The 25652-nt window shown below is 40.1% G+C and overlaps 1 protein-coding gene across 1 annotated transcript in view; it reads left to right on the top strand.

Moving 5' to 3' along the window:
* LOC306776223 (cadherin-2-like) overlaps positions 1 to 25652 on the top strand; it is a 111398-nt gene that overhangs the window by 29850 nt on the left and 55896 nt on the right. Inside the window, exons 3-4 of the mRNA XM_079266842.1 lie at positions 13407 to 13636; positions 22635 to 22808. Coding sequence (XP_079122968.1) covers positions 13407 to 13636; positions 22635 to 22808 — 404 coding nt within the window. The remainder of the gene's footprint in view (positions 1 to 13406; positions 13637 to 22634; positions 22809 to 25652) is intronic.

The raw sequence follows: 25652 nt of genomic DNA, 5'->3' as shown, positions 1-25652 counted from the left end.
GATGGGACGCAAACTGAGGTCTTAAGGCCTTTAGCGACTGGGAGCACGAGGAGTAGACAACACGGAGATGTGAGGTACTCTCCCTGAGAACGGGACATGTCGAGGGCGTTGGTTGTGAACGGGTGGATCTGGTCTGACACGGGTCACCACGTATGCGCAGTCAACCGCGCGAGCTACTGCAAAACTCCGGCGAGCTAATTAGTTAGCCTTCGGTCTTGAGATTGCGCCGAGTGGAAAGCCGCTAGTTGCTACACTTATGTGCTGCACATTTCAGGAAGATATTGAGGTTGATTCACTCGCATCAAAAATGTCAACGCTGTTTCACCTGAACTCGTCTGGAGGATGAGATCCTGACACTGCAAGCTGACATTCAGCTGAAGTCCAGGGCTCATGGACAGTGTCCTCACAGAGGAAAAGTCCCCAAACATGAGGACATGTGATACCTTAGACTGCATTATTCGGCTCTCATTTATGTGAGTCAGCCTTTTCCCACATGAAGAACATTAAGTCCAAACACCGTTCCACCATGACTGATGATCATATGAAGTCTGCTTGAGGCGGATACCAGCAGCTACTGTCCGGACTATGCAACTCTGGCCAATCCCATTCAGTGCAAGTCATCAGAGTAAGGTAACGACCAAAAATGTACAGAATTGTATTGTGCCATAAGGGTTCATGCAGTTATGCAAGGTACGCCAACATATATTGTAAATATAAAGTATACTCAGTATTAGGGGTGTAACAATACGCATATTCGTATTGAACCGTTCGGTACGAGGCTCACGGTTCGGTACGCATGACGAACCGAACAATACGTTTGAATTAAAAAAAAAAAAAGAATTTCTCTCTGACACATGTGTTGCTAAGAAGACACCCCAGAAGATGGGTCACTCAGGTTTAGTTCCATCATTGTTCAAAGTCAAAGAATAACTTCATGATGTTAGTTGTAATGAATAAATATATTTTAAAATAAAGTACATTTCTCTGGCATTTATAGTTTTCTACTGTACCGAAACGTACCGAACCGTGGCTCCACTGTATCGTACCCAACCCAACCGTGGATTTTGTGAACCGTTACACCCCTAACATATATATATATATATATATATATCTATATATATATCTATATATATATATATAGATATATATATATAGATATATATAAATAGATATTCAGCATTTTTAATGTAGGTAGATCATTTTGACTTGGTCATTTTAAAAGTAGCTCGCAAGCCGAAAAAGTGTGGGCACCCCTGATCTATAAGAAGGCACAAAATTGTGGAGAAAAAAATGTCAATTGCAATCTCCCAGAGCCCAACGTAATGTCTTCAACGTAATGTCTTCAAGGTAATGTCTCCAACGTAATGTCTCCAACGTAATGTCTCCAACGTAATGTCTCCAACGTAATGTCTCCAACGTAATGTCTTCAACGTAATGTCTCCAACGTAATGTCTCCAACGTAATGTCTCCAACGTAATGTCTCCAACGTAATGTCTCCAACGTAATGTCTCCAACGTAATGTCTCCAACGTAATGTCTTCAACGTAATGTCTCCAACGTAATGTCTCCAACGTAATGTCTCCAACGTAATGTCTCCAATGTAATGTCTCCAACGTAATGTCTTCAACGTAATGTCTCCAACGTAATGTCTCCAAAGTAATGTCTCCAACGTAATGTCTCCAACGTAATGTCTTCAACGTAATGTCTCCAACGTAATGTCTCCAACGTAATGTCTTCAACGTAATGTCTCGCTTTTAAAGGTGTAATGTCTGTTCTTTTTTCAAGGTGTGTCTTCTCATCACAGATATTCAGTGAACTGGTTTCAAACAACATATTCTCACATCTGTGAGGTTGCTATTCGTGAACATAGCACATTTCTGCTGGAATCAACACTTGAGACCAGTTTCCAGTACTGTCTGTCCTCGTGCTTAACATTCAGTCGAGGTGCGAGACACTTTATTTTTTCCTTCAGTTTTTGCTTTTCTAGCAGCTTTGCTGTTCTAGTCCAACACATCCCGGTGCATTGACATCAGTCCTGCCAGTGATAAGTTAATTTATTGATAAGTGTTTTGTATCATGTGGGAGTTACCATAATGACAGTCTCTGACTCGTAAATAGCATCCCCATTAACGTGTAATAGTTAGTAATTATTATTAAAAATAGTCATTTTTCTGAAAGCTCAGATAAATCCGACTCGTGTTTGAAAAGGCAAACAAATGGAAGTCGTTTCAGGTAAATGAATCCAAATATAACGGATTTAGTGTTAAATTCTCAATGTATAGTATTTTAAGCCTTCATGGGAACTTCCCATCGCTACCATCCATCCCTGTGAAACAACTATACTACCTACTGTAAGATGATAAGCTGCAGTGGCAATATTGAAGGACAATGAGCGTTTCTGTTTGCTGGTCCTGGCAGGAGCCTCCTAATTAAATTCATATTCATGAAGTATTATCTTCTCTATATTCTGTCTGCTTGGGTTTGGTTGTCGGAGGGAAGAAGGGAGTTGGCCTGTGGCTGCGCTCCGAGCCAGGAGTTTATCTAGCAACACCCAGCTGTCACTACGAGACACACACGCACACACGTACGAATGCATTAAGACTGCCGGGAGCCTTAAAGTTCGTCAGTGTTTATGAGTATTTAGCAGAAAGAAAATAGTTTTGGAGGATTCAGTAGTGAGGCTTTAATCCCGTTTAGTTCTCTTTCTTGTCTTTTAATCTTTGCTCGACCCTTTGTGTGGGTGTGTGTGTGTGTGTGTGTGTGTGTGTGTGTGCGTCCACACGTGCCTTTTTGTGTGTGTGTTCATCGACACGCCTCCACACCGGCCAGCAGGATTGTGTGTTGGACTACAGTTGTTGGACAGTCCAACGACGTCACTACGTTTAATCTGATAATAGCTTCCTGAGAAAGTAAACAGTAAGGCTGGCCCTGATGTTTAACTATTTGTTCGTTGGGTATTTGTTTTTTGGGGACTTGATATTTAGGACAGGACGTGTTTGTAATATCTCTTGGTTGGTCCATATTGGTCCAGACTTCTCCTCAGGATGAACTGTCATTTGGTGATCCTCTGACTTTTCACCAAGCACCATCATCAGGTCAAAACTTAAATTTGCCCAATACTTGTTTGTGACCAAATATCCGCAGAACTAATGACATTCCCATCAGCCTCAGCTGAACTTAAAGCGCCAATTAGCAAATGTTAGCATCAGCATTTGTCGTGAAGCTCCGCCAGTAAAGAAAATCACTCCATAAAACAGCCTTTGCTCCAACATGTTACTTTGATTTGAGGTTACAGTTTGCAGCCAGTTTATGTGAATATGTTCAACATCACTGATTTGACTTTGGATGTAAAGACCTATACACAGCTCCTAGCTGGATTGGGGAACACAGAGTTAAGACAGCCAGTTGGTCACCAGCTTCATGAAACCAGGTAAGGATCACCTGGATGTTACAGAATGTTGTGATTATCCAGATACCTCAAAGAAAGCCTGAGTAAGTTGAACTTTGCTTTGTGAGACAGGACCTTGGAAACCGTCGTGGAAAAGCAAACTCAACTTGTTAGCATTTAGCGCATGTCGAGAGCAGGAAAACTGTTGTATGACCAAAAACGATCATTGTCCGAAATAATAATGAACTGGAAATCAAATGTGTTGCTTCATTACATTAGTGACTTGAGTTTGTCGGGGCTTTTCGATCAGTTGTGTTTTCCTATCACATGTCTGACCAGTGAAATCCTTCCAGCGTGCTGTGGGAGCAGTAAACCCTGAACTGGCCCGGTCCTCACCAGCCCTGAGGCGCTGCTGGCCCTTCAAGCGGTTTCATTAGTCTGCCGTCAGTGGAGAGTTTTGATGGCCCTTTGGTTCTCAATGGGATTCTCACTGCTTAACAATCTGAGGAAAATACTGCTCTTATCTTTCTTACACTGTTTCTTTAATTGTTTTTAAATTTCTCTTTTCTTTTGCCTTATGTTTTGATGCTTTTAATGGTTTTATGTAAAGCACTTTGAATTACCTTGTTGTTGAAATGTGCTATACAAATAAACTTGCCTTGCCTTATCACGTTTGAGGCCTGGCAATTCTATAGTTAAATTTACAAATGTTATTTTCTATCGTATTAGTCAACTCATCCTGTCCTTTTAGTCTAGTTCAGTCAGAGACAACAGTAACTATTTTAGAATAGTTTTAGTGGACATTTTGGTCGAAAATATCACCCTGTTATTATCATTGGGAAGTAAGTAGCCTCCTGACTAATGCTCATGGTGTGCTGATGCTTCTGAAATACGCACTAAACAGGAAATGGAACCGCTGCATTCATTTTGATATTATTTTCGCCAACAATATTGCATGTTAAATAGTCATGGAAAAAGAAGGTTGTTGGCAAACATTTAGTTGTAGTTTTGTTAACAAAGCTAAATCTTAAACGCTCGTATTAGTTGTTTTCATCGATTGCTCCGTCCTCTTCTCTATCTCCATCTTCCCTTTCGGGGGGGGGGGGGTAAGGCTTGTAGTGCAGTGTGTGAGCTGAACTTTCATGAGCCGCCCCACCCGCCGCCGAGGTTATTGATCTGATCCCGGTAGTGCATTGATCAAGCTGCACTCATTTGGCACATTCAGGATTGGGGTTCTTGTGAAATGCACCTCCGCCATTATCGAGTAGCTCTTTCAGACTCGGCCCCCTTCATTTGATTATATTCATTCATCTCACAGCCCTCCTTTGCCAGTACTTTGTCTCAAGATGTAAAACAGTTTTGAACCATTTCAAATTTGATTATGGCTTCATAAATTACTAACCATTACCCACTCACCATTCTGAATACAAACACGACTATGAATTCCTACCAATGCGTACATGTGCCAGTTTATCGGCCGTAATTGGGTTATCACAGATATATCGTTATCGTTGTATATGTTGGCAGATACTGTAACCTCTCCTTTATTTACCACGACTACAGTAATAACTAGGCTTTTAGTTGAAACAGACATCTGTTAGCCACAGGCCTCTATAAAACACAGCATTTATAAATCTATCTCTGCAGATGTAAGAATGTTCAGGTGATCAGAATAACGTGGACCCAAGATGCAGACACTGAAAATATGCAATGAAACATGTAAACAAAACTAAGTGCCACTACAGGGGCGTGACAAATAAATGTCAGCAAAATGCAAAATACTCTAATTGCAAATATTATGTGTAGGGCTTTTATTGTGAAAGGTAACCGTGGACGGAGTGGATTCACACGTATTCACATTCGTTTGCCATGGTTGATCACCGATATGTACAAGAAGGCGAGCTCAAGTCTAGTGGCTGTTGAAATTTGACGGCAGCAAAGGATGAAGTCGGGACGTAAGTAGTTTAACGTACGTAACTTATAATGTACGTAACTTTACGTGTGTAATTTAACGTACGTAACTTATAATGTACATAACTTTACGTGTGTAATTTAACGTACGTAACTTATAATGTACATAACTTTACGTGTGTAATTTAACGTACGTAACTTATAATGTACATAACTTTACGTGTGTAATTTAACGTACGTAACTTATAATGTACATAACTTTACATGTGTAATTTAACGTATGTAACTGAACGTACGTAACTTATAATGTACATAACTTTACGTGTGTAATTTAACGTACGTAACTTATAATGTACATAACTTTACGTGTGTAATTTAACGTATGTAACTTAACGTACGTAACTTATAATGTACATAACTTTACGTGTGTAATTTAACGGACGTAACTTATAATGTACATAACTTTACGTGTGTAATTTAACGTACGTAACTTATAATGTACATAACTTTACGTGTGTAATTTAACGTATGTAACTTAACGTACGTAACTTATAATATACATAACGTTACGTGTGTAATTTAACGGACGTAATTTATAATGTACATAACTTTACGTGTGTAATTTAATGTATGTAACTTATTACATGCATAACTTAGCATACGCAGTTTAACGTATGTAATTTAATGTACTTTTCTTATTATGTATATACACGAAAGCCAGACGTGGCAAATTAATGTAGAGTCACTCTTCCGCTATATTGAGGAGCAGAGGCGCCAGAATGTGAATCACTACTTCAGTATCCAACACGACACAGACCACGTTGCCAACGTCGGCATTGTGTTTGTGTGTAAAAACCCGACCTGCCCGATGGCCTTGACAGAGTTACATTTGTTTTTGCATTTTCATCTGGACGGAGATTTATTTTAAAACAGTTCTTGTGTGGATTTTTTTTTTAAGAACAAGGGAGGAAATACCCTGTTTAGAAAAAGACCTGTGTACGTGTGCACTAAGCCTTAAACTACGACCATTTCAATTCACAACATGCTTGTAGGTGCAGTTAATCCCGTCTCAGACATTAAAATGGAGGTATTTACAACTAATCACGACCATGTGATGGACTGATAACATTCAAAATGGGGGAATTTTGCCTTGACAACTGTGTTACAGAAACCTGCTAGAGGACCACTAAAGTAGCCGGTAGCCTTAGTCCTCTGGGAACCATGAATGTCTGTACAAAATGCTGTGCCAAGCAATCTAGTACATGTTGAGATACTTCACCGGATATATGAGAACTTTAACCAAATGCTGAAGCCAGAAGAACAATCTGTTGGCTGACCAAAGCAATTAAGATGAATCCCCTGGGGACCATGCTTCATGACATTCTGTCCAATAGTAGTTCAGATTGGTACAAAGTGGTGAGCTGACAAACAGAAAGATCAAGAGACAGACATTGCCATTCCTAGAGCCATGCCGCCGGTTGGCAGAAAACTATAAATCGTGAAATGTTTCTGTGCAATAGAAGCTCAATTTGTTCAGCTAATAGGAAAGAACAAAGTCAAACTTTGTTATCTGCTCTTACAACACAGAGGCTTCAGAGTACGGCCCCCTGATCTGTGGACGCTGTCGAGTTTGTCGTGGTTATCTCGGTGCACGTTGTTGTGCTGCGCTGGCAGAATGTGAGCGGTTAAGCCGGGGACCACCCGCCGCTGCTCAGCAACATGTGAAAGCCCCATGCTTAGTTCTGCCCCAGTTCCCTCCACATATTGCGACCCAGACAGCTCTAACACCGTGTAGCAGCACGAGTGTTTTTGAACATGGTCATGGACAATGCATGAGCCTTTACACAGAGCTGGTAGAGCCCATCAGAGAGAGTGGAGGATATTACAGCTGCGTGGGAGGGGGGTGAGGTGACGTGGTTGTTGGAGCGAGCTGGTTCTTCTTGCACTCGCAGTTATTGGGACCAGTGTCTCAGAAGTGGGGCTACTTTCGTCATATTGATACATTTCTGATATTGTTGGTCCTTAAAAGCCTTTCATGTATGAATTATGGAAACCTCAGTCAGGATCCTGTCAGGGGAGTTTTTTAACATGAATTAAGTTTGTAATTGAGGAGATCTACAGTTCTAATACTGTTCAATGTAATACAGAAGCATTGAACCTCGCTCCTGAGTCGCTCTCTTTCTTCTCTTCCCTCCTCTCCCTCCCTCAGCCACTCCCTACCTCCCCCTGTTAAAATGTTTATTTCTTCAATTTAATTTAATACAAAAATAACAGAAACATATCATCTATCTTCTAAAGTCACAGTAACAGTTTGAATTAAATATAGCCAGATGTCAGGTTTTCGCCCATCTTGGTTTTGAGAAATGTGTCTTGCTGTGACAAAGGCTGGCCAGTGTGGTTGCTGATATTATACCATCCAACCCCATACATGTACAAGACTACAATCACTGCCTCGGGTTGTATGCCTCCTCCAACCAGCAATGTTGCAGTTTACTTCCATGTCTGTCCAAAATGTACTCACTTTGTCATTTTATCCTCTTAGACATTCATGTGAAATTGTCAAAATTAGCAAATTAACTCTTGAGTTGTGGCCAAAAACGTGTTTTGTAGATGTTTGTGCCACATTTAAAGAAATTCCCTCAGAGTGTTTGTGTGATATCGTAATCACGAGAATGGGACGGATGGACAGACACAATGCTTTAAAAGGTCTTTGAATAGCTGTCCACTGTAGTGACCACGATGCTTTAAAGGCTTTTAAGAATTAAACTGAATTTCTTCTGTTCAAGACGTGAGCATGTCCATCGATAGAATAGAATACACAAACACAATCAAAAGGTATCAAACTATGTGAAGATTTTGTCCCTTCAATCATTAACGCAAAGAAATGACACGTTGAAGTTTCATCCTCCGAAATATTCTGGTCAAAGTCTATGCACAACACGCAGCAACATCTGGATCATTAGACGCTCTGCTCCTCTCAGCCGGAGCCCTGAGCTCTCCGAGATAATGTACCCGATTAAAAAAGTCTTAATGAATTCACATCCTGTCTGTTTTATTCAGTTTTCTTGTGACTTATTAAAGAGATTTCAAGCTCCGGGCGGTTTGTGATGATAAATCAAATCAAACGAGCTGAAAAAGCTAAAATCATTTTCTAGTTGAGTTGTTCACCATGTGCACGCCTTGACAGTCACTTTGTTTAAGGAAAGAAAAGTTTGAGAATCACTGAGAGAGTTCTGCAGTAAAAATCTCTCAAACTGTATCTTATCCATCAGAACTAAGTGCATCGCATTGAATTCAACTATTTGGTCTTGATGGTCTCCCACCAGGCACTATTATCATCTCCATGAGGAAGATAACTGTTGGTTAAGTCTCATGTGTGATCTTTCATATCAAGACTGAAGCCATAGAAGCTCCCCAGATGCTGAAATATTCTTCACACACTATATTCACATCTTTGATGGGACAAACAATATTGCAACTTATCCAGTTAGAGGGGTTCAAACATGAACTTTGTCCTGAGCGTAGCATTACAGGAGAGGGGGTGGACTTATTGAAATCACTTGGGAACATTAGCTTGTGATAAGCATATTACATCCTCATTACATTTAGTGTATAGAGTCAACAATGTGGATCATAGGAAATACTCTGGAGTGTCTAAAACGGAAAAGGGTCATCCCTTGGGAAACATGAATGCGCTTTGTACATTTGATAATATACAGCCAATTGGGAGTTTCTCTCATGATGACCTAACGGTGGTGCTAAAGGGGGGGGGGGGGGTTATAGAGTCGTCTCCTGGTGACCGCAATAATCCTAAACAAATTTCACGAAAATCCAGCCATCAGTTATTTGAGAAAGCTTTCTGCAATGTTTGTCAAGGGGTAAATAGGACCAGGCACTAGAGGAATGTCAATACCTCAAAGTATTGCACTTCCATAAAGCTGGGGAACTTGAAGGAGAAATGTGTTTGAAAGAATGGTTTGAATCAAAGAAGCAGAGGCAGAGATATCCTGTTTTATAGTCCCTAGTGTAGCTGAATCTCCAAAAAACACTGGATCCTATATTTCCCATAATGCAACTTACTGGAGTCTTTTCATTAGACCGTTCCTGCCTGGTAAACACCCACATCTTTCAGTTCCTTTGCCCCGCGATTGTACCGCCTGAGTAGTACTCCTCATGACAAGCAAACTTGATCCTCATGTAAAATCAGTGGAGTGTCTCTTTAAACAGACAAAAGAATGAGAAGTGAAGAATACTCACCTGTAGCAACTTCAGATGTCTTAATATTCATGTGACTGGCTGTAGCATGTTGCATTTGTTTCATCAGGTCTGCCGATTAGGATCAAAAATCAAATGGACATCGAGGACTCGTGTGATCACGAGCTCAACATACATTAATGTATCATGTGTAATTCACCTGTTGAGTAAAACAGCAGAAAAGACAAAAGCTATTCAACAACTTCACAATGTGAGACCAATGCGCTCAAGATAATAACATGATAAAAGTGTCATGAAGCTATAACAGTAATAGTAGTAAAACAATGTGAATGAAACTGTGTTAATACAACAGAAGAAATTAGCAACTAAAATATAACATCAGTGATGAATACAATAATGTCTATCAACCATTCTCCAGAAACCAAAATGGTGGCAGCAAAACACCGAACTTGAGACCACAAAGCAAAAGGACCGATTCTTATTGCTGCTCACCACAACGCCTGTGGTCAGCTTTCCACCGTCACCTTCTCCTAGTCTCCCTCTCTCCGTCCATCTCTCTTCCTGTCTCTGTTTTCTCCGTCTCATAAGCGCTATTTCCATCCAGCCATCAAGCACATTTCAAATCAACTACAGCAACATGGCTAAAAATCCACTGTGAATAAGGTGTGAAAACTAAACCGTTAGAGACAGAAGGCCAGAGAGGATTCAGTGTCTTTTAATGTCTCGGGTTAGCTTAGTTTTGCCGGCTTCATTCTGGATCTGGTTCCTGGTCGTCAAAATAATCTGGATTTGCAAAACTTCGATGCAAGGCAAGGCAAGTTTATTTGTATAGCACATTTCAACAACAAGGTAATTCAAAGTGCTTCACATAAAACCATTAAAAGCATCAAAACACAAGGCAAAAGAAAAGGAGATTTAAAAACAATTAAGAACATTCATTAAAACATTAAAAAACAGTGCAATAAATAAAATGCAGTCGTAAAATGCAGAAATGCAGGAAATTGATTAATATATGAATTGAATGTGGTTCAATTAAAGGCAGCAGCAAACAGAAAAGTCTTCAATCTTGATTTAAAGGAGCTGAGGGTCTCAGCAGACCTGCAGCTTTCTGGGACTTTGTTCCAGATATGTGGAGCAGAAAAACTGAACGCTGCTTCTCCATGTTTAGTTCTGACTCTGGGAACAGAAAGTAGACCGGTCCCAGACGACCTGAGGGGTCGGGATGGTTCATAAGGTAGCAGCAGATCAGAGATGTATTTTGGTCCCAAACCATTCAGTGCTTTGTAAACCAACAGCAGGATTTTAAAGTCAATTCTTTGTTGGACAGGAAGCCAGTGCAAAGACATCAGAAACTAATTAGATGGCAACTAATCTGTATCATAACTTTGTTTCTTAGCCATGCTAGCAGTTTAGCTCTGATGGCAACATCTCTGTCAGTCTGATGTCTGTTGACCATGAGTCCGACTGACTTTTGTGATTCCCCCGATTGTTCCTCTAGTGCCACCTGTAGGTCAAGGTTTTCACTTACCCAGCTAAATGTGTGCCTGAAGACACTGTCCAGGCCTCCATGCTTCATGGACCATGCATGGGTACTTCACAGCCTGACGGGGACACCAGTGGTCCTGGTAGTTAGCCAGGAATGTGCAGAACATTCAGGCTGTTATTGTCGCAATTGAGGAGGGAAACGTATTAAGTCGAAGTTAATGCCATAACTTCCTTGATGACGTGTCAATACGAAACTCTTCCCTGTGCGGATCACTTGTGGTGGAGAAGGAACGATTGTGAGTGGACCGTGTTCTTACAGTTCAACTTTAATGCATATAAAACCAGTACTTAACGCAGAGCATCGCAACAGTTTGGAACTGGGACTTTTAGTATTTGCAGCAAATACTCCGAAAAATAGGCATCAAGTGTCTATTTACGAGCCTACAGCTCTTACTTCAGTCAGGTAGCCTACGTCTTTAAAAAACGCAGTGTCCACACACAGTAGCATGTGATTGTTCTGTTACCTTAGACACTCGGGCTGCACTTTAATCAAATTCCATCTAAATCACAATACGGCCTTCTACAATTTACAAATCGCAGGAGGCACAATATTTCTTAAAGGCTGAATGTGTGTCAAAATAGCAATTTAAATGAAATATTGTGGTGCTGCAGAGATGTCCTGGCCTACACTTCATATTTGTTTGGTACACATCCCTGCAAAAGTCGCACCATAATCATTTTAATATGTTTTTCAAAGGAAATGAGAATAATTATGTAAATAATGAACACCCCTCTAACATCGCCAATCATCAGTCAGAATTACCCCAATAAGTCATTTTTTCTAGTCTCCCATCCTCCTCAGCCAGAAGATCTGAGCTGCATCTTTCACTTTGAATAATTTATAACTTGAGTTGCTTTTAAAATGTTGAAAGCTCAACCTAATTTATCCCCTTGGGCTCTGGGATATTATAGATGACTTGATTAATTGATAAAAGTAATCTACAGATTCATTAGTGATGGAATGAAATGGGCAGAGAACCCGGAGAGCTCTGAGAATGTGTGTTGGATAAGTCTGCACTCCCCCCCCCTCCTTCCCTCTTCCCCCTTTTTTCTTCAGCGTCCACTTTTTTATCACTTAAATTTCCCCTTAAGCAGCTTTAGAAAAAAACTTTCTGCACCGCTTGACAGCTTCACACATGCTATTCTGCATGATGTGTTCCATGATGGCTCAATAACAATATTGTAGATGTCTTGAGCATCATTTAGTTCACTTTTTCCCCAAAGTTCTGTCTGACATATTTGGTATAATACGATTTTTGTGGGCTTTGCAACGATGGCTTTTACAGTATTCACACATGCAGAATTAAAGTCCTTTTCTCATGATCCTGAAGCTCCCGGGCATGTTGGGCATTGAGCATGTCATAGCTGTGATTGAGCAACTATTTGCTTTGGCTCGTCCCTCAATCAGAAGACCGGCGGTTCGATCCCCGGCTCCTCCAGTCATGTCAATGTGTCCTTAGCAAGACACTAAACCTGTGCATCAGTGTATGAATGGGTGAATGACATGTAGTGTTAAAGCACTTTGAGTTGTTGGTAGACTAGAATGGCGCTATACAAGTACAGTCCATTAACTATTTACCATTATACCGCAGATCAAGTAGTTCACTTCCAGAATTTTTCTTATTTAATTTCAGTTAAAGCACTTTAAAGACATGAATGGAGATAATTGGGAATCAGCTTTTAGTCTCTTCTGTCCGCTACATGAACACAAGTGTGCTTCTGTTTCCTGAAGGAATCAAAGCGATCACGATTGGTCGTCTCCAGGTTGTTGCTCCCACATGTCGAGAGACATTTTCGTAGTTGAAAAGTTGAACCTTTCTCAACTTCCCTAGGCTGCACCGCTGGGCGACTATTGAGTCAGGAGTTGTGGAGGATGGTGCCAGGATGTTGTTTCAAGGTTCAATTAAAAACAAAGAAAAACAAACAAACCTCTGTCCAGCTCCGGTGATGGGATCCATCAGGAACAATGAAGCTGTTAAATAAGGAAACAAATGGTTTTCCCAGTTTGGTGTGGAAGAGGTTGAATCCAACACCTGGAATAAATCTACATTTTCCACGACTGGTTGAATGATTCAAACCAACATTTTTATGGCACATCTGAAAAATGTAAATGTTCTTTGCACCCATTACTATTAATGTTCATGAAATGTGGCTTCACATGTCGGATTAATTAAATCTTGACAACATATTTTAGTAAGATAAATGACAATAGGTTCTGCTGACAATAGATTCAGCAGGGATGGAAAAGCACACAGCACGTCACGCAGGAGATGGGTGGGTTTTCTACTTTCTGATGTCTCTCGTTCTCTCTCGCGCTCTCGTTCTCACTCTCGCTCTCTCTCTCTCAGTGAGCTTCGTGGACTGCGGTAGAGGGAAGGTGTGGTTCCAGATTGGCGACTCGTCTGATTTCAGGGTGAGTGAGGACGGTGCGATCTACACCCTTCATCGCCTCAGCCTTGTGGGAAGTGGAAAATCTGTGGCGGTGGTCTACGCCCGAGACCCGCAGTCCAAACAGGTCTGGAAGACCAGAGTGCACCTCCGCGTTGGTCCACATGGCAACAGCGCAGGACCTGAACAGGTAAAACAACAGCAGCAGTACAGAGCCACTTGTAGATTTCACAAGGTATTGGACAGAGTGCACATCATTTAAGAGTCTGCTCAGAAAACTTCTGATGGACATTTGTCACTTTTTTGATATTTTATAGATTCAATTATTAATTTTCCATTGTAAAATATGATTGATAGATTAATAAATAATGATAATAATCTCTGGTTCCAGTCTTAATTTGGTCATTACGGCTTATTTTACTCATGTTTCGTTAATTCCAATGTACTATGCTCAATGACTTTGTTTACATGCACCAAATAATCCGTTTTTTTTACCCGTATTCCGAAAATGACAATACTCCTAATAATCTGTTTACATGGCTAATGCAAATTAATGTTCCACTAATATTCCCTTTTACATGCAGCCATGCATTTTCTAATGTATAATGAGCCCATGCTACATCCCATCACCGGGGCCAGTGAATCCCACGTCGACGTCATTCTCTTCTGTGTTTGACGTTCCGTTTATCATGACAACAAATGGAAAAGTGGAACGGCATTTTCCATTTGCTTCTTTGCGGGAGAATCTGTTTTTCAAAGTGTTCCAGCGGTGGAGGACTTGTTGGACCGTGTGAACACAGCCTCCCTCTTTCATTCCTTCAAACACCTTCTTGAAAAGGTCGGCATTGTGATATTTGCGCATATCTAAAAACCTGTTGATATCCAAATCCTTCATAATGTTTAAAAGTAGGTGTGTTTTTCCGTCTTTTGTTTTGGACATGCATCACTACTCCAGCTTTATAAACTATTGGCTAGTTGGTTTGTGTTCAACGCACAGAGCTGGTCGTAAACAGGAAAGAGGCTGTGTGTCACAAAGTGCCGTAAAAACCCTTGAAGACGCACATTCCGAATGCTCTGTATACATGTCCATAGAATAGTCCTAAAGCCTGAATAATGACGTATCACACATGTTGTAATTGTAAAATGATCCATGAAGAATAAGGCCGAATTCAGAAAATCTGAATGGAATATGATCTTTACATGAACACTTTCAAATTGGGAATATTGTCATATCTGGAATAATAGTGGAATATGAGAGTGCATTTAAAATGTATCACTGTCTATAGTGCACACATATCTACTGTCTACAGTGAATATACAGTGCACACATATCTACTGTCTATAGTGAATATACAGTGCACACATATCTACTGTCTATAGTGAATATACAGTGCACACATATCTACTGTCTATAGTGAATATACAGTGCACACATATCTACTGTCTATAGTGAATATACAGTGCACACATATCTACTGTCTATAGTGACTATACAGTGCACACATATCTACTGTCTATAGTGAATATACAGTGCACACACATCTACTGTCTACAGTGAATATACAGTGCACACATATCTACTGTCTATAGTGAATATACAGTACACACATATCTACTGTCTACAGTGAATATACAGTGCACACATATCTACTGTCTATAGTGAATATACAGTGCACACACATCTACTGTCTATAGTGAATATACAGTGCACACATATCTACTGTCTATAGTGAATATACAGTACACACATATCTACTGTATAGTGAATATACAGTGCACACATATCTACTGTCTACAGTGAATATACAGTGCACACATATCTACTGTCTATAGTGAATATATAGTGCACACATATCTACTGTCTACAGTGAATATACAGTGCACACATATCTACTGTCTATAGTGAATATACAGTACACACATATCTACTGTCTATAGTGAATATACAGTGCACACATATCTACTGTCTATAGTGAATATACAGTGCACACAGATCTACTGTATATAGTGAATATACAGTACACACATCTACTGTCTATAGTGAATATAGAGTGCACACAGATCTACTGTCTATAGTGAATATACAGTGCACACATATCTACTGTCTATAGTGAATATACAGTGCACACATATCTACTGTCTATAGTGAATATACAGTGCACACATATCTACTGTCTATAGTGAATATACAGTGCACACATATCTACTGTCTACAGTGAATATACAGTGCACACATATCTACTGTCTATAGTGAATATACAGTGCACACACATATCTACTGTCTATAGTGAATATACAGTACACACATCTACTGTCTATCGTGAATATAGAGTGCACACATATCTAATGTCTACAGTGAATATACAGTGCACACATATATACTGTCTACAGTGAATATACAGTACACACATATCTACTGTCTATAGTGAATATACAGTGCACACATATCTACTGTCTATAGTGAATATAGAGTGCACATATCTACTGTCTATAGCGAATATACAGTACACACATATCTACTGTCTATAGCGAATATACAGTGCACACATATCTACTGTCTATAGTGAATATACAGTGCACACATATCTACTGTCTATAGTGAATATACAGTGCACATATCTACTGTCTATAGTGAATATACAGTGCACACATATCTACTGTCTATAGCGAATATACAGTGCACACATATCTACTGTCTATAGTGAATATACAGTGCACACATATCTACTGTCTATAGCGAATATACAGTGCACACATATCTACTGTCTATAGTGAATATACAGTGCACACATATCTACTGTCTATAGTGAATATACAGTACACACATATCTACTGTCTACAGTGAATATACAGTGCACATATATCTACTGTCTATAGTGAATATACAGTGCACACATATCTACTGTCTATAGTGAATATACAGTGCACACAGATCTACTGTCTATAGTGAATATACAGTACACACATCTACTGTCTATAGTGAATATACAGTACACACATATCTACTGTCTATAGCGAATATACAGTGCACACATATCTACTGTCTATAGCGAATATACAGTGCACACATATCTACTGTCTATAGCGAATATACAGTACACACATATCTACTGTCTATAGCGAATATACAGTGCACACATATCTACTGTCTATAGCGAATATACAGTGCACACATATCTACTGTCTATAGTGAATATACAGTGCACACATATCTACTGTCTACAGTGAATATACAGTGCACACATATCTACTGTCTATAGTGAATATACAGTGCACACATATCTACTGTCTATAGTGAATATACAGTACACACATATATACTGTCTATAGTGAATATACAGTGCACACATATCTACTGTCTATAGTGAATATACAGTACACACATATCTACTGTCTATAGTGAATATACAGTGCACACATATCTACTGTCTATAATGAATATACAGTGCACACATATCTACTGTCTATAGTGAATATACAGTGCACACATATCTACTGTCTATAGTGAATATACAGTGCACACATATCTACTGTCTATAGTGAATATACAGTACACACATCTACTGTCTATAGTGAATATACAGTGCACATATCTACTGTCTATAGTGAATATAGAGTGCACACAGATCTACTGTCTATAGTGAATATAGAGTGCACACAGATCTACTGTCTCCAGTGAATATACAGTGCACACATATCTACTGTCTATAGTGAATACACAGTGCACACATATATCTACTGTCTATAGTGAATATAGAGTGCACACATATCTACTGTCTATAGTGAATATACAGTACACACATCTACTGTCTATAGTGAATATACAGTGCACATATCTACTGTCTATAGTGAATATACAGTGCACACATATCTACTGTATATAGTGAATATACAGTGCACACAGATATACTGTCTATAGTGAATATACAGTGCACACATATCTACTGTCTATAGTGAATATACAGTGCACACATATCTACTGTCTATAGTGAATATACAGTGCACACATATCTACTGTCTATAGTGAATATAGAGTGCACACATATCTACTGTCTATAGTGAATATACAGTGCACACATATCTACTGTCTATAGCGAATATACAGTACACACATATCTACTGTCTATGGCGAATATACAGTGCACACACATCTACTGTCTATAGCGAATATACAGTGCACACAGATCTACTGTCTATAGTGAATATACAGTGCACACATATCTACTGTCTATAGTGAATATACAGTGCACACATATCTACTGTCTATAGTGAATATACAGTGCACACAGATCTACTGTCTATAGTGAATATACAGTACACACATATCTACTGTCTATAGTGAATATACAGTGCACACAGATCTACTGTCTATAGTGAGTATACAGTACACACATATCTACTGTCTATAGTGAATATACAGTGCACACATATCTACTGTCTATAGTGAATATACAGTGCACACATATCTACTGTCTATAGTGAATATACAGTGCACACATATCTACTGTCTATAGTGAATATACAGTGCACACAGATCTACTGTCTATAGTGAATATACAGTGCACACACATATCTACTGTCTATAGTGAATATACAGTACACACAGATCTACTGTCTATAGTGAATATACAGTGCACACATATCTACTGTCTATAGTGAATATACAGTGCACACAGATCTACTGTCTATAGTGAATATACAGTGCACACACATATCTACTGTCTATAGTGAATATACAGTACACACATATCTACTGTCTATAGTGAATATACAGTGCACACAGATCTACTGTCTATAGTGAATATACAGTGCACACACATATCTACTGTCTATAGTGAATATACAGTACACACAGATCTACTGTCTATAGTGAATATACAGTGCACACATATCTACTGTCTATAGTTAATATACAGTGCACACATATCTACTGTCTATAGTGAATATACAGTGCACACATATCTACTGTCTATAGTGAATATACAGTACACACATCTACTGTCTATAGTGAATATACAGTGCACACATATATACTGTCTATAGTGAATATACAGTGCACACATATCTACTGTCTATAGTGAATATACAGTGCACACATATCTACTGTCTATAGTGAATATACAGTACACACATATCTACTGTCTATAGTGAATATACAGTGCACACATATCTACTGTCTATAGTGAATATACAGTACACACATATCTACTGTCTATAGTGAATATACAGTACACACATATCTACTGTCTATAGTGAATATACAGTACACACATATCTACTGTCTATAGTGAATATACAGTGCACACATATCTACTGTCTATAGTGAATATACAGTACACACAGATCTACTGTCTATAGTGAATATACAGTGCACACATATCTACTGTCTATAGTTAATATACAGTGCACACATATCTACTGTCTATAGTGAATATACAGTGCACACATATCTACTGTCTATAGTGAATATACAGTACACACATCTACTGTCTATAGTGAATATACAGTACACACATATCTACTGTCTATAGTGAATATACAGTACACACATCTACTGTCTATAGTGAATATACAGTACACACATATATACTGTCTATAGTGAATATACAGTGCACACATATCTACTGTCTATAGTGAATATACAGTGCACACATATCTACTGTCTATAGTGAATATACAGTGCACACATATCTACTGTCTATAGTGAATATACAGTACACACATATCTACTGTCTATAGTGAATATACAGTGCACACATATCTACTGTCTATAGTGAATATACAGTACACACATATCTACTGTCTATAGTGAATATACAGTGCACACATATCTACTGTCTATAGTGAATATACAGTACACACATATCTACTGTCTATAGTGAATATACAGTACACACATATCTACTGTCTATAGTGAATATACAGTGCACACATATCTACTGTCTATAGTGAATATACAGTACACACATATCTACTGTCTATAGTGAATATACAGTGCACACATATCTACTGTCTATAGTGAATATACAGTACACACATATCTACTGTCTATAGTGAATATACAGTACACACATCTACTGTCTATAGTGAATATACAGTGCACACATATCTACTGTCTATAGTGAATATACAGTACACACATATCTACTGTCTATAGTGAATATAGAGTGCACACATATCCACTGTCTATAGTGAATATACAGTACACACATATCTACTGTCTATAGTGAATATACAGTGCACACATATCTACTGTCTATAGTGAATATACAGTACACACATATCTACTGTCTATAGTGAATGTACAGTGCACACATATCTACTGTCTATAGTGAATATACAGTGCACACATATCTACTGTCTATAGTGAATATACAGTACACACATATCTACTGTCTATAGTGAATATACAGTACACACATATATACTGTCTATAGTGAATATACAGTGCACACACATCTACTGTCTATAGTGAATATAGAGTGCACACATATCTACTGTCTATAGTGAATATAGAGTGCACACATATCTACTGTCTATAGTGAATATACAGTGCACACATATCTACTGTCTATAGTGAATATACAGTGCACACAGATCTACTGTCTATAGTGAATATAGAGTGCACACATATCTACTGTCTATAGTGAATATACAGTGCACACAGATCTACTGTCTATAGTGAATATAGAGTGCACACAGATCTACTGTCTATAGTGAATATAGAGTGCACACAGATCTACTGTCTATAGTGAATATAGAGTGCACACATATCTACTGTCTATAGTGAATATACAGTGCACACATATCTACTGTCTATAGTGAATATACAGTGCACACATATCTACTGTCTATAGTGAATATACAGTGCACACAGATCTGTCTTTGAGTCATTAGATATTTGAATAATCGTGAGTTCATTAACACATACAGAACCTGACAGCGTTAACACATACCTGGATCTGAGTCCGAGGAGGATGTCATGTGTGAAGTCTTTCTAAGAGGGAGTGTTGTAATTTCTGACAACCAGAATCATTAAACAGTCTGAGCGTGACGGGCTGTTTTTCCCCCCGAGGCTTCAGTAATAGTGCATGAACTATGTGCAGATATAAAATCGGCTTTTCCACCCCAGCAGGCGTCTGAGGTTGGCCAAGCGCTGATTGCAGAGACAAAGTGAGTCAAACAGCCATCTGCTGGTTTGTTTCATGTTCGACGGCGATAATAAGGCCCTCTGTATGTATTTAGACGAGACGCTGGCCTTGATTGGCTGTTCCTCAAAACGCGGCCCAGAAACAGCCGGCTGCCGTATGTTTTAGCTGATCTCGGCGTCGCTCGGCGTCGTCGGCGAGGAGAATCCCGCAGAGTGAAAGAAGCTGTCGGCAATCCTTCATGAGGAGAAGTCGTGAGGAGCAGCCATGGCGGTTAACAGCCAGTCATTTGCCAGAGGAGCCGTGTCAGCGCTGTGTCCTTCAACTGAGAGGCTCCACCAGGGCTGTTATCAAATGAGACTGGAGAGTGAGACAGACAGGTGTCATATTTACAGCCCACCAAACCCCAAACGTCAGTGAAATCCGTCTCCGCCTGACGGATCAGACTTGCTCACCGTATAATAACACCTTAGATACATGAAGTGTTGAGCAGTTACCGTCTACGTGGCCACCCCCGACTATATATATTGTATAAAATTGTTTTATATTAAACTGGGCCTAGTGCCATGTATAAACATACCTCTTTATTGTGCATTCAATACTAAGCTATTCAAATAATACACAGGTTCATGTATTCATGCTTTCATGCAAGGTACAGTGAGTAGGGAGGCCGTGCTACTGACATTCATAAACACACCTTGTCAGCTGATACCAATGCCAACATCAACATTGTCTGTTAATAGCATGATAATCATCATACAAGCTATTCAAACTGATGTTTTCATTTTAAACATGAATGTGAAAACTAAAATGAGTGATAGCCTATTAGTGCCACTGCCATGCATAAACATACCTGTTATCTTTCATACAATACTGGACTATTAAAATAATGGACACATTCATGCTTGGGAAAAAAAATAAAATAAAAATTGTCTAATCAACCAAACATTTGGCGGACCCCCTGTTGAAGACCTCTGCTTTCTGATCTGCTTCTGTTTTAATTCACTGTTTATACAAACTCCTTTTGATTTCATTCATTCAGTAAATTCTTCCAAGTCTTCTACTTTGCAATTTGCGTTTACTGTTAAGCTACTTTCGTTGAAACCCAATATTTGCCACATACTATTTGATAATATTAAAAGATGTCCAGCAGCTCACAGATAAACCTTCCCTGTCGCGGTGGCTTTAAATGTGAACGGTCTTGCAGGAAGTGATGCATGTTGTTGACTGTGAGTGGTGAGTATGACATGACTGAATGATCCAACCTAAACCCCAGCATAGTGTTGTCAACTCTTTTCAAAAGCAGCAGCAGCAGAACAAAAAGTAACCAAATCTAGCAAGAAAGCAACAGTGACAGCCGTCCCTTCAGGCCTCCCTCCAGAGCCCCTCCCCCACTCACTTTTTATTGTTATTTATTGATTGCTGTCGTGATGTAAAGACAAATGTAGCAAACAAAAAGTATTTTTGAAGATGACCAACCCTGACTTTAACAAAATAAAGCTACAATAAAAATATTTCAACCACAGAAATCATTCATTCCTCTTTACTCGCTGTCTGTGCTCCGCTGATTGGAAAAGAGTCTTCTTTTTGTGTTGTTAGTCATTTACCTCTTATGTAATGACTCAGATGTATTTACAATGCATTCTATGTGTCCAATCAGTTTATGATGCATAGTATTAGATTCATTGAATTAATGAATTATATTGAATTGAATCATACACAACGTGCTGAAGATACCCAAAGCCGGAGGGCCGAGTAAGTGAGAAGCTCTTCCTTTTCCTTATCGTCCTCTGTGGACTCTGCTCACTGACCAGTCATGCAGAAATCCGTGGCTGCATAGTACACACACACACACACACACACAGACAGGTGGTGGTCATTTATCAGACAGACTATAATAGGAGCATTAATCCAAGCCAGTGGAATGAGGTCGGAAATACCCTGAGTCACCAAGCCCTCCCAGCAGGCTGGCTCTGCAGCTCAGCTCTGTGTGTGTGTGTGTGTAGCCCAGCACACAACGCTTGTTTACTGTCTCTGCAGGTGAAGCCCGGTGATGCAACACTGACTCAGCGGGTACCAGAGATCTTGTTTCCATGGCGCAGCGTGGTTGTCCGGGGCGATGGCACTCTGAGGCGGGTGAAGAGGGACTGGGTCATTCCGCCCATCAACGTCCCAGAGAACTCACGAGGACAGTTCCCCGAGGACCTCGTCAGAGTAAGACACACACACATACACATACGCATGAAAGCAAGGCCGTCTTACTGTAGCTGTGAGGACTTTCTGCTGACGAGCCCCAAAGCAGGGAAATGAGTATGTAATGTTCATTACAATGAGAGCATTAAAGGCACGCACACGTACACCCCTAACTGTAATTAAAACAGACGGCCACAGCAAGATACAGCTCATCACATGCACAGAAGACGAGGGGGACGTCCTCGCTCTGCTTTTAAATGTTAGCAGCGAGGCGGAGCTGATGCAGTCTGACAGGATATTCCGTCAGATGGGAGCACAGAAACCAAAAAGCAGCTTCTCCAACTTTGCATTTAAGCCTCTCAACACCCAAAAGGCCCACGCCGGATGACCTCAGAGGTCTGACAAAGCCTGTCAGAGATGTCCTGGGAGCAAAAGGCCATGCACGACTGTTTGAGACAAAAGTCAAATTTCAGTGTGAATTCCTGAATCAACTGCAAGCCGACGCGGACATCTGAGAAGTGGTGCAACATGATGACATGTGTTCTCTCTTGTTCAGCCCCAGAGAACACGCGGCCTCTGGGTTGAACAGTGAGGAGCACGTTGCAAGAAGCAACTGCAGATAAAAGCATCAACTACTTTTCATCCAGCTGACAAGAAGCCTCTTACTTTAGAAACATTCAAATTCACTTTGAAGTTGCCGGCACGGCCTTGGACGTAAGATCCCATGAGCAACGACACCGTCTGGTACTTTACAGGTACTTTGAAGAGCAATAGAAGCATATCTGTAGCTAAGCCTTACATTGTGGTACAATCCATAATGTATGTCGTCCATGCACTCGAGTGCAAACTAGTGATTTAATGTGACTCGGGCTTCCATTGCACAGGACTGCAGAGTTATGCAACAAACACTGTGTTTTTGGATGATGATGAAACATTCATGAACTGAAGCAGTAGACCAAGAACGGACCCCTTGGGGACTCCACATACGATGTCAAACTCCAGGCATGAAGTTCTTAAGAGATGTACAAATAACCCAGCGAGTCGTGACCTACACAAGCAAAGCCAGTCTCAGGCCTCCACCCACAGACATGTTGTTGAGTTGTCCTTCTCCTCCTACCCATGGAGTGTGACTGCTACATTATAGATACAACTAGTCAGCACATCTCCACCAGGTGTGTCTGCAACAACCACTGCTGTGATATTTGATTGAATAAATACAAACCACAGCTGACCCCCATCCACAACGTGATCTTAACAGAGTGCTCTTCACTCGCACAATTCCTAATCCGAAGCTGAAACAAAAGTCCAACTCAAGCGGTTGTTGATCATTTGCCCCTCCGGTCAACTTCATAGTAGAGAGGAGTCAGCAGCCCGTTACGGTATGAAACCGTCAATAGAATATGATTTCCAACGGTGTGAATATCTGTGTGATAAAGGACCTCTTGTTATAAATGAGCGAGGACAATATCAGGCTGATGGTCCATCAGTACTCCAGCTTAGATGTGGACAGACACAGAGATGCACACACGACCGGACACCTAATCTCCTGGAGGGTGTAGTCACTCATGTGTAACTTGAGAATGGGATCTCGGCGAGCAGTATATGTAACAAAATGATCTAAGAACTAGCTTTCTGCAGCTTTGATTATTTTGCTCCCAAATATGAAGGCGCTGATATCGAACATCAGGCCCACACTGACTCAAAGAGCTCATTGAGGCGGCTGCAGTATCAGATTACCGTGTTCTCAGAAAAGCAACTGTTAATTCATTTTAACTTATTGTTCCAACTCTTTTGAAGCCATCGGTCCTTTAGGATGACATTATTAATTCCTTACTTGACTGAAATAAGTCGTACAGGTTGTTCTGACTATGACATGGCTGCTGCCTTGGAAATGAGAGCTGGCACTATATCAGTCCCAGCCCCACCAAGTCACGTCACTAGTACTGGATCTCAACCAGTAAAGTCTTTCTGAGAACAATGTCGGTTAGCCAACACATCCTCCTCCTCCTGGATGTGCGTGAGATCAGTTGTGAATGTGAAGGGCTTCTGTTAACACGAGTTAGGGCTGGGCGATAAATCGATTTAATCGATTAATTCGAATGTGTGCTTTAAGGCGATGTGTTTTATTGAAAATCGAGAAAATCGCCCCCACCCCTTTTTCCCGTAGTAGAGTGCGCGCGCATTGTTTACAAACTAAAACAATGGCGGCCAGCAGCTTCACAACCCAGCATTTTGGAGACATTCACCAACTGTACTCCGCATGAGAAGAAGAGTGCCCGGTGGAAAGCCATCACGGATGCAGTCGCGATGTATATCGCAAAAGATATGGTGCCCATATACACCGTGGAAAAGCCGGGGTTTATTCACCGTCTCAAAGCTTTGGACCCCAGGTACGTGCTACCAAGCCGTAAACATTTTTCTGACGTTGCCTTGCCTCGGCTGTACAATAGTACACGCCAAAGGATCTCTGCGGAGCTGGAGGGGATGTCATTCTACTCCGCAACAACTGACCTGTGGTCCAGCAGGTTGACCCAGACACCGATCCACTTGACTGGTGGAAGCGTCACCAACTTAACTTTCCAAGGCTAAGTACTTTAGCAAAGAAATACCTCTCTGTGCCAGCTACAAGTGCCCCCTCTGAGAGGCTTTTCAGTGTGTGGGAGGGCATTGTTACATGCCACCGTGCATGCCTGAAGCCAGAGGTAGTAGACAGGCTTGTCTTCCTGGCAAAAAATATTTAGAAAAAACATGCACTACTGTTTAATACTGTTGGTTATGTTGTGAATGCACTTGATTTTGTTTACATGCACTTATTTACTGTGCAAAATATGTTATGTTGATGTTAGATCAGATGTTGCACTTTTG

This window comes from Melanostigma gelatinosum (assembly GCF_949748355.1).
Source record: "Melanostigma gelatinosum genome assembly, chromosome: 4".
Lineage (NCBI taxonomy): Eukaryota > Metazoa > Chordata > Actinopteri > Perciformes > Zoarcidae > Melanostigma > Melanostigma gelatinosum.
Note: the sequence above shows the minus strand (reverse complement) of the source record. Positions and strands in the feature narration are given on the sequence as shown.